General features: G+C 30.6%; 1 protein-coding gene across 1 annotated transcript; it reads left to right on the top strand.

The window, feature by feature from the left end:
• Nucleotides 1-3,957: 3,957 nt before the first annotated feature.
• LOC107847035 (chitinase 2-like) lies at nucleotides 3,958-5,954 on the top strand. The gene has a single exon (XM_016691283.2). The coding sequence runs from the start codon at nucleotides 4,226-4,228 to the stop codon at nucleotides 5,135-5,137; it is 912 nt and encodes a 303-aa protein (XP_016546769.2). The 5' UTR covers nucleotides 3,958-4,225; the 3' UTR covers nucleotides 5,138-5,954.
• The last annotated feature ends 5,958 nt before the right edge of the window (nucleotides 5,955-11,912 follow it).

Genomic DNA, 11,912 nt, shown 5'->3' with positions numbered 1-11,912 from the left:
CAAATGCAAACACAAGTGATTCTACACTTGTCTAAGTCCTAATTTCGGTTTTGGGTGCCTCAAGGAAAGAGGACTTGTGTTTCTTTGTCTTGTAAGACTTACAATTTCATTCATTAACTAAAGAGAAAAGACCTAAAATGTACTACTTATAGTATATTACAAAAGTAGACAAAAATACCACATTACCCTTAATGACCAAGGGTGGCCTTGGTGTGTTGGAAGACAATATGAATTGTCCAAAAAGCCCTTAAAGCTAAGTAACCAAAATGCCCTTAGTAAAGGGAACCAAAACCGTGATCCAACAAAGGTGGTCCAAACCCGAGAGTCCTTAAGTCTTTAAAGCTCTAAACAATCTTCTACACTTGGGTTTGATCAATGGTAGGCTCAAAAGGTCCCCTCCAAGTATGATCCCATGCCCTCCATGCGACCAAAGCTTGATTCTTCACATAGTGACTTTGAATGATGTCGTCAAAAACTAAGGAAGCCATTATTCTTGTATCAATGTATTTCAATAGGATGAGATACCGTGTGTGCATGCTTATGCAGTACTTGATAGCAAGAATTTTCAAAAGGGATCATATTGCTCTGATCTATACAAATCAAAAACTGTGTAATAAATAAAATAATTAAAAATACATATAATGACTTATAATTACGTAGCTAAAACTTTAAATACATTTTTTTAAAACATATGCATTAATCATACATAAATATGCATTATTCATAGATATATACACATATATGAAAAAAATCTATGGATAATTCATAAATACATATGCTTAAAAGGTAAAATACATATATGTTAAACTGGACAAATACACATACATATGCAGAGCCAAAAAAATATATATTCAGACAAATGTGTGTGTGTGTGTATATATATATATGCATAGCAGAAAATATATATTCAGACTTATAAAAAACATATGCAGTATTCATATATACATATGCATTATGCATAACTACATATGTGTTAATTATATATACATATGCATTATGCATAACTACATATGTGTTAATTATATATACATATGCATTATGCATAACATAAAAGGATACAACACACATTTTTGGTAAAATACTTATGTATTAATCATAAATACTTATGCATTACTCAGAAATACATATGCATTACTCAGAATTATATATGCATAAAATGAAAAATACAAATGCATAAATGAAAAATACATATAATGACTGAAACATACATATTCATTATTGAGAATTATATTCAAAACTGGAAAACACATATTCATACCAAAATATACATAACAGTAGCATAAATTAAGCACGAACACTTGTGTTTTAGAAACTTAAACATCAAAAATCTAACAATTACTGCAAAGAAAACATTAAGATTTCAAATTTCAACGTTAAAGTGACATATGAAACCTAAGAAATATTCAACTAAATTTTAGCCTACCTAAAGTTCACTATTATAAAATACAACAAATTCAAAATAATCTTCAAATATCATGCACTTCAATATTTTCTATTATCCCAATATTTCTAGGAGGCCTTATTGGTGCTTCATCATCACTTTGTGCCTTCTCTTCTTCTTTCCTCGAATCATAATGCCACAAAATTAAAGCATATCTCGTACGAAGAAGATTTGGATCAAAGTCAACAGTTGAAACACCGTCAACCGTTGGAACATATACATGCATTACATTTGCCATGTATATTTTGATCACGCAATACCCATACAACACAAAAATACAATTATATTTCTAACAGTGCAACGTATGTATTTAAGAAAATACATCTTAAAAGTTACATTACATCTTAAAGTAACATTACTGCTCCATATCTTAATTATCAAACATCAAAATACAAATATTGTCATCACTGGTCCATAGCTTAGTTATCAAGCATCAATATACAAACATTGTCATTTACTCTTAATAAACATATACAACTGAGCAAAAAATACAAATATTAACAGTACAAATAATAAAATACATATCTAACAGATAATAAATACATTTCATATGATTCCAGAAAAATAAATTACATATGTATTTTATTTATATATAATTTGTCCAAATATCATACTTATCAATAAAAAAGAAGAACATATCATAGTCAAAAACATATCTTATCGGTAAACAAAACAGATACATATCTAACTTGTACCATGTATAACATTTACATGTCAAAATAGTGGTACTTATGCATTTACAATATACATATTATATTTACATTGAAGCATATATATATATATATATATATATATATATATATATTTCATGAATATACGAATGGTACAAATTTAACTTACAAGAAAAATATATAACTGAACATCAATTAAAAACCTTATCAGTAACAAATACAAATATCTTACACATACAAAAATAAACACCTTATAAAATTAGCAACAAAACTACAAAAATAAACACCTTATAAAATGTATATATAAAATACATATATGAACATATTGTCCAGAAATTATAAAACTTTACACATATCAAAATACCTCCTTCACTTTCTCTTCTTCAGATTCAAAATCAGATGAAACGGGACTTGCAATTTTACTAGATTCCGCTTTTTCACCCGACTTTCTTTTTTCCACCGATTTTTAAATTTTTATGAATTTTGGGGATGAAGATTTTGACAATGCTTTCCGTTTCATGATTTTCACAGTCTTTACAGGATCTCTATGCTGCTTCGATCTCAACTCTTCAATGCTAGTAGAAACAAGTTAACGTCTTTATCTTGTGTTAAACCAAGACTAAACGACGAAATTTCATCGAAAACTAAATTAATCGGTTGAATATCTCTAACTGAACTACTACTATTTGCAAATTCTGTCATTACAGTAGAAATCCAAAAAATACAACACGAAAAAAAAAAAATTCAAAAAATCACATAATCTTCATGTAGATTTCAGATCCAACATAAAAAGAGAAAGAAATAATTTTGTGTAGGTAAAAGAAAAACAAAATATTGGGATCTGAATAAACTACTACTACTTCTTCACTCTGTCATTTTCATCTTATTATTGAGTAAAATCTACTGTTTTATTTACTGTAAAGAGTTAAGCTTTTTGAAAAATCAAAGACAAAAAAGGCTACCATATATAATTTTGACAGTGTTCATGAAAGATTACAAGATTTAGAAAGAGAAAGAGAAAAAGAAGTGGGTGAAAGAGTCAACCAAACCTTTTTCTGCGCTCTTTTGGATGTAAAATAACATACGAAGGTTCAAGAAAAATGGAGACAAGTACAGAAAAGAAAAATCAAACAGACCAATTAGCAGAAGAAATTTGAAAAAATTGACGACAAAAAAACACATAATTTTTTTTTTTATGAAAAATATAACATGCAGTAACTCTAAAAATAAACTTACCTTAATATATGGAGAGAGTGTTTATCAAGATCTTGAGAGAAAAATGAAATTTGAAAAAAAAAAAAAATCAGGGAAGTGCAATTGGTAAAGTAGCATGAATATAGGGTAAAGTAAAAAAAAGGATTTAAAAACACGCACTTCTAAAAATAAAGGTAAAATATTGCTAGTTTTGTTATTAATTGTAATTTTGAGAAACTATTGCTATTAGTTTGTCTTAAGATTATTAGTTTGTGTAGTTTTTTCTTTTTCTTTTTTGGTTAATTGAGGAAGACAACAAGGGGCCAAGACCTTGAAGACTACGTGAACGCAACTTTTGCATAAGCATGAAAGCTTATTATTAGATTTTTTTAACTATTTATCCTTAGAGATATTTACCTAGTTATTACTCCCCTATTTCTATTTATTTGTTTTATATTTTTTAGTCTGTTTCAAAAAAATTTCTTTTCTTTATAGGAAATTCTTCAATTTTAATTTTACATGCGACATATTTAACATAAGACTAAAAGATATTTTAATTTATTTTATATATATCTTTAGTTTATGCCTACATGATTTAAAAAAAAAAATAATTCTAAAACTATCAAGTCAAAACCACACAAATGAATTGAAAGGGGGTGGGGCTGGGTATTAGATTATAAGCAGGTTCTTTTGTACCCAACATTTTAGCCTTTAGGAGTCTTTGGCGTGCCTTTTCTGCTAATTAGTAAGCAATATACTAGCTGAAACGTTAAACTATACATTTTAGAATTTCTCTTTTGACTAATACTCTAACCATACATCCTCAGATCTAATTTTATTTAAACTGGATATCATCAAGCCATTCTAACAGATCATAGAGTAAATTTTAACTCATCACACTATTCAATATCTCAACTTCATGGAGCTTTCTAAGATTTTAGTTTCATTTTTTGGTCTTCAATTCTTACTTTTTCTGTCACCAAGCCATGCAGTGCCTGGAAATTCCAATACATTTAGGGAATACATTGGAGCAGAGTTTAATGGTGTCAAGTTTAGTGATGTCCCTATTCGCTCTGGTGTCGAATTTCACTTCATTCTCTCCTTTGCTATCGACTACACTACATCTTCTCCGGCTCCAACAAATGGTCAATTCAACATCTTTTGGGACACAGATAACCTCACCCCTTCTGCTGTTTCCGCGATTAAAGACCAACATACTAATGTTAAAGTAGCATTGAGCTTAGGAGGGGACAGTGTTGGTGGAAGCAGCGCCTATTTCAACCCTTCTTCAGTTGATTCTTGGGTTTCAAATGCTGTCTCTTCTCTTACAGATATCATTAAGCAATACAATTTGGATGGAATTGATATCGACTATGAACATTTCCAAGCTGACCCTGACACGTTTGCTGAGTGCATAGGTAAGCTAATTACAACTCTGAAAAACAACGGAGTTATATCATTTTCTTCCATAGCTCCGTTTGATGATGATGAAGTTCAAAGTCACTACAAAGCGCTATGGAAAAGCTACGGTCACATTATAGACTATGTTAACTTCCAATTTTATGCGTATGATGAAGGAACCACTGTGTCTCAATTCATGGACTATTTTTCTACTCAAAGATCAAATTACGAAGCGGGGAAGATCTTGGTCAGCTTCGCCACGGATGGGAGTGGTGGATTATCTCCAGAAAATGGATTCTTCACTGCCTGCAGTATTCTTAAAAGTAAAGGAGAGTTGGCTGGAATATTTGTGTGGAGTGCTGATGATTCAAAATCAAATGGTTTCAAATATGAGAAGCAATCACAAGCAATATTGGGCATACCCCACTAGTAATTTCATCTCCTATGTAATAAATATTGTAACAGATATACAACTTTAAAAGCTATGCACCTCTTTGTTTGTACAATATTCTAGGGATTTGAATCAATATATATACTAAATACTATTTTCTCCGTTTAAAACAGAATGATCTACTTTAACTCAACATAAAATTTAAGAAAATAAAGAAAACTTTTGAATTTATAGCCTTAAATCAAAATTATATCAAATGTATCAAAATGTCCTTTAATATTGTGGCTCTAAATATGTCATTTGGAAAGTTGAAATTAAAGTACTATAAAAAAAAAAAAGAAATCATTTTTTTTAAAACGGACTAAAAAAAATAAGTTATTCTTTTTTAAACGGAGGGATAATTTATGAATATTCTAGGACTTAGGAGTAGTACTAGCCATCCAATCGTAGTAACTCAGCAATTGCCTCCTTACAAGGTAGAACAACTAGCAATGGTATTATTGGGAAACAACGATAAAATAATAATAACCACAATGAAAAAATAATAATAATAACAATAATATTATTTAACTATTGATAAAATATTATATTAATAATATTAACAATACAATAAAATAACAATGTATAATATTATTGCTACCTTAGTGATAATACTGTAATCAAAATGACAATTATAATAGTAATCTAATTGCTTCTTAATTAATTAATATATAATTATACTTGAGTCGTGTTAGACACTATCCTAAGAAACTATTTTTTTCAGCAATGTGAAATATTTTTCCACAATTAAACAAACACTTCCCTGATTAATTAGAGAATATTCAGAATTAAATAAATTTTTCTTAATTAATCAAAAGGTACAAAAATCAATAAAATTAAATACCAACAAGTTAAATTAAATTATAAAACTCTTTAATAAATAATGATATAATAAGAATGAAAGAAGGAAATTGAGGGAGTTAAAACTAAAGCAGAAGGAAAAAATATGTATTAGTTACTGTTGGAAGTATATACTATATATATAATTTTGCAAAAGAAAGAATGCTAATATAGCATAGTTGAGGCGGCAAATATGAGGCGGTGGACAACATTTTTACTTTTCTTTTTTTCTTTCTCCGCAAGTAATGAAATATCTTTTAAAACATATTTTTTGATTAGCTTTCAAAGTAAATTTTCTCAAGTATATCTTTTAAGACATTTAAAGACATGATTTTTTTTTAATAAACTTCAAATATAAATTATTTTGAAATAACTAAATAATTTTCTAATAATCTCCACATTATTTCAAAATAATTTATAGAAAAAGAATTTTAACTTGCTGGATTTGTATGGATAAAATGCAGTAGGTTTGGTGTCTTCTGGACTATGAACTAAACTTAGATCAATAAAATTTAACTTATATAATTACTGATGAAATATAATATTTTTATGAACCAAATAATTTTTGTTGTAAGCCAAAGATCTTATCAATCACATTTTGACCATAATTTTGTTGTTCAACGCGGTTTTGCGCCAATAGGTCATGTACGCGCCTGGTATTCATGAGAGCTCTAGAGACTAAGGCCAAAAGTCTCATAGGAACGGCCTCATTCCACTTCTCATATAGGTGAATTTATCAAGTGTACACTGCTTTAAATACACTATCCATAAGGACTATGAATTCATTAAGAGTCAATAACTCATCCCTCCATTTTATTAGCAGTTCAAGCACTCTCAATAAGTGCGCAGAATCAATATCGACTTGTTATTACCCATATGAACCTACTTCATGGGATCTCCAATCACATAGGTTGGGTTACCATCTCTATTGACAATCATATTGACCTTAACCCCATCTCTTTTGAGGTTTGAAGAATTAATTTTCTTCCCACAGGTTTATTCAGTGAATCGGCCGAATTCAATTCTGACTTCACATAATCAATGAAAATTATTCAATCTCTCAGCAATTGCTTAATAACATCATGCCTCAATTTCATATGTCTATTCTTACAACTGTAAGATTTATTCTTCGCAATAGCAATTGCGGCTTGAGAATCATAGTGTATATACACAGGAGGCATCAAATCATTCCTTTTTAAAGGATATTAGACAATAGATCATCCTTTTTCAAAGAGATATTAGACAACAGATCATCCTTTTTCAAAGAAATATCAGACAACAGATCATCCTTATTCAAAGGGCTGTGAGGCAACAGATCATCCTTTTTCAAAGGGCTATGAGGCAACAGATCATTCTTTTTTAAAAGGGATATTTGCTAAGAAATTTCTTAGCCATTCAGCCTCAGTACCAGCTAACTCTAGAGCCACAAACTCTGATTCCATAGTTGATCTAGCAATGATCGTCTGCTTAGCTGATCTCCATGATACTGCGCCACCACCAAGCGTGAACGCATAACCACTAGTGGATTTTGTCTCGTTTGAATCAGTGATTCAATTTGCATCACAATAACCTTCTAAAGTTGAAGCAAATCCACTATATAAGATACCATAATTCACGGTTCCTTTCAAATATTTCATCAGTCGTATTTGTTGACACCCAATTTTGACTCTCCCTTTTTCCTTTAATTACTTTTCCGATGCTTCTTGGCCCTAAAAAAAAAAATTAACTAAAAATAAGATTTGGTATTTCTGTTTCTATTTCTACAAGTTTTAATAAAAAGAGAATTTACTTTCATTTATAAAATTATTTTAATTGAATATATTTAAATATTTTTTGACATCAAAATCGCAAATATATATCTTTTGATAGTCGCATCCGCATTCTTTCTAACTGTATTTTTGAGGAGTATTATGACCTTATATGTATATATTTTTACTACATAAAATATATCTTTTACAAAATGTACATATATTTTTATTTTTTATGTATTTTATTATATCCTTATTTTCACACACATATATATACATATATACGTATTTTATTAATAGAAAAGTCGCAAAATATTAAGTTAGATGTTTATACAAATTATGTCTGCAATTTATATACGTTAAACTAATAATAGTTTTGAATAATTTTCAGAATATCAGGGAGCATCGATAAGTTTAATAGAAAAAGAGTATTTGGGCTAACAATATCCAATTTTTTTATTTTATTTTATTTTACCCAAACCCAACTCCTATTTTATGAAATTCAGCCAAGAGCCCGAATATCAGCCCCAGTCAGTATAATTTCTATGCCCGCTTCGTCATTCCGCCTTAACGAATATAATTTGACCCGATCTGTCGATTTATTTTGAATCCGAGGGATCTCAAATTTTCAAATGTTGATATATATATATATATTCGACTTGTCCGATCAAAATTGAATGGGTCCAAAAAAAATGATCTTTTCTTTTATTAACGACTCATGTGTATATATTTATCAGTATATATACATATTCTCTTATTTACCATTTTTATTGTTATTATTATTTCAGAACCGTCCGATCAAAAGATCGACAGATCACAATTGGGTCAACAAATACATGTCTGTCCCCTTCTCAGGAATTAAATGCGCCCAGCTGTTCCACAGAAGGGAGCAACGATACCTCCCATCATCTTTCCAAAGTAGTGACTAAACGCCCCTTCCTTCTCCCTTCTCTTATCTATCTATCTCCTCCACCCTTAAACCATGAGAATCCTAATTCTTCATAGCCTGCTGCCGCTCAGCTTTACTGCCAAAAATCTCCCAATTGTACACCGTTCAACCCATGAAATCGAAAGATGCAGGGGAGGACAGTCCCCAAATGGTGTTATAGCTTATTTTCGATTTCAAATTCGTATCTTGAAGTCCGAAAATCACCAAAATGGAGATCTAAAAGCTGTGAAGTTTGGTTTTCGAATGGGGATTTTCTTCATAGGGAGTTTCGCCCGTTGAAACTCTTTTCTTACGTTTAAATCTGATCTTTCACGTTCGAATTTTGAGTATAAATACCGATGCAAATATGGTTCAAAAGCAGGGGTTGAAGTTGAAGATCAGTAAAAAAAAAAGAGTGAGTCTTAAGAGAAGGGAAAGAGATCAAAAAACAGATAAGAAAAAAAGAGAAAAACAGAGTTCGGAGTGGTGGTTCTGGTAAAGGAAAATTGAAAAATTACAGGTTCTATTTCTTCTTTTTCGGCCTAAAGTCGAGTTTTCGGAGTTGGTTTCGTTGCGAGAAAATCCTAGACATCAAAGCCCCAGTTTCGTTGCACCACACAAGGTGCGAAATTCCTCTTTTCATTTCACTTTTTTTTATACCGTTTTAATTTATTGTTTGAGTTTGGTAGGTTGTTGTTGTGTGTGTTCATTTTGGTTTGTTTTGTTGGATGATTGGAGTTGATTGTTTTGGTAAAATTGGTTGTTGATGTTAAAAGGAGTGTCTTGCTGCAAATTCGAATTAGTGAGGATGTACATTTTTTTGCCTTTTCGCTTCACGTTTATTTGTTAATAGCTAGATAAGTTGTTAATAAGGTGATTGATGTTTTGTTGACTGCTTAGTACTTTGTTGATGTACGACGTGGTCTGCTCAAGGGATCGTATTAGCGATGTGTAAAGAATTTTGAGTAGAAAGAAGTGATCCCGGTCAAAATCTGGAGTTTGTTAATTAATAAAATGGGTTCCTGCAGGTAATTTTTTCAAATTGAGTTGCCTTTTCAATTTTTTGAAGGTAGAACATGAAATGATTCTACAACCTTACCTGCTTAAATGCTTGATTGGTCGTGCTTTATACACAATAATATAACTTGTGAATATCCATAATAACTCATGCTAATTTGTGAATGTGGGTTTGGTATATTGCTGTCATGGTTGACTTCGCAGATGCACTTTGTCTTATTGTGGTCCTCATGATACTTGCCTTACTACTTCTATAACAGTAATATATATGGCACTATTAGCATGGATGTTTCATGATATACTTAAGTAGGTAATCAGAGAGGGGCCATAATATATCATAGTCATGATATAACAATAATGTTTATTGCATTAGATAATGAAATATGTTTTAATTTGGCTGAGAATCTGTGTGGCTAATCTCTTTTACACCAAAGACATCGATGGAAAAGCTCTCGAAGCTTTATTAGAATAGGTTTATGTGGATTATACCCCTGTTTGACGTAGAGTAGTTGTTCTCAACAGGTCATTGTCTCTTTTATTTTAATTTTTTATCCTCACCCCTTGTTATTGTTTCTCTGCATTCATCTTGTTACTGAGAACAAGTTAGTATGCATATGTCTGTGCCTATTCAACTAGTGTATGTCCAACATATGTATGCTCCATTGAAGTTAATATGGTAAAGTTTCTTGTCGTTGTATTAATGACCAATGACGCTAAATTCGGACTTCTGAATTCCATTGGAGAATCTGCAATCAATAACTAGAGTTCAATGGATTACTGGATCTAATCGCAAGCTGTTCGTATTAGAGAGTAATAAGTAGTTATGTTTTTATTTCGGAGTCATAAATAAATATATATATGATAAACGCTGATGTTTAGATATATTAATTCACTTTAAATTTGATTGCTAATTCTTATATTTCCTTCGATGCATGAGACATGAATTCTTACTCCATTTATCCTCGCATTCAAATTTCGTCGTGTCCGAGCCTCAACAAAGTCCCCAAAACGGATACAAAAAAGCTAAGTTGTATATGCGTGTATACAGAGGATATACATCAGATATACAAAACGCTGGGAAAGTATATTCATTATACCCTAATCATTTTTTACCGTGGTGTCCGGGATAGCTTGTGCGCATCTCAAATAATTCCACGGGACATCTACCCCCATAACACAAACATTATTCATGACTTTATTGGCTATTTTACCGGTACTTTTTCCTTTGAATGTCTTTGGGTCAGTTTTACTGTAAATAAAGAATGGCTAGCAACATTTTCTGTAGAATGGAGATGCCTTTCTTTGCTTAAAACTTTTTATAAATTTGTACTTTTTTTTCATTTTTTGACTTTTCGAAATAACTTGATTGATTTAGATTATTGATACTTTCGATTCATAAAGTGAACTAGGTTAAATTTTAGAATTGTTTCGGTCCATTGAAACTTTGGTCTAAGAAAAGGAATGATAGTTGCAATTTACGTATATCTATGTCATGTATAGTGTCGTTAATTTAGGGGCTGTTCTTCTCCTAATCTTCGTCGTCTTTGCGGGAAAGTAAAGAAAAGGAGATAGAATTCTAACTTTCAAAATCGTTTCATAGCAATATACATAGCCTTAAACAAATGTTTTTCTTTTAGCTTTTGATGTAACCTGGCTACCATATGAATGTTGCATGTTGATGTATTTTTAGATGGTAAATAGGACGCTAGGAAGTAAATATGTAGAATTAATTAAAACCATATTGTTTTTACATATAGCATCTCTCGACCAACTCTTTATAGTTAGAAGAGTCCGATTTGTGTCTACATTTGATCCAATATATGTTTATTTTGGTCCACCTTGTCAATGTGTTCAAGATTTCCATCAAGTGTTTATCAGTCTGTACTAAATCTAATTGCTAGTATCCATATTTATTTAAGTTTGCTTTGTGTTTGGCTAAGCTAATTTCGTACTTAATTCTCCTGTTCGAATGATAGATTTGTTTAAAACTGAAATATACTTTTGAAATTTGTATTTGACTTTCCCATTTGGAATTGTAAAAGGACATTGTCGAGATTCTTCAAGGTTATTTTTCAGCTTCCTCTTTTGAGAAAATTAGCTCCCAATAGCATTTTATACCTCTTAACATTTGATTGTGTATTAATATAATGATAAGTCATTCACTGCCATGCATATTGCGGATAAGATTCCGATTAAAAAAAAATAGATAGGCTTTGTGTCCGAGATTTGAAACTCTATAGGT

The sequence above is a fragment of the Capsicum annuum genome, chromosome 11 (genome assembly GCF_002878395.1).
Source record: "Capsicum annuum cultivar UCD-10X-F1 chromosome 11, UCD10Xv1.1, whole genome shotgun sequence".
NCBI lineage: Eukaryota > Viridiplantae > Streptophyta > Magnoliopsida > Solanales > Solanaceae > Capsicum > Capsicum annuum.
The sequence above is the reverse complement of the archived record's forward strand: the minus strand, read 5'-3'. Positions and strand labels throughout refer to the sequence as shown.

What these genes read in the sequence shown, in the direction of transcription:
- LOC107847035 (XM_016691283.2), top strand. Translation starts at nt 4,226, where the DNA reads ATGGAGCTTTCTAAGATTTTAGTTTCATTTTTTGGTCTTCAATTCTTA.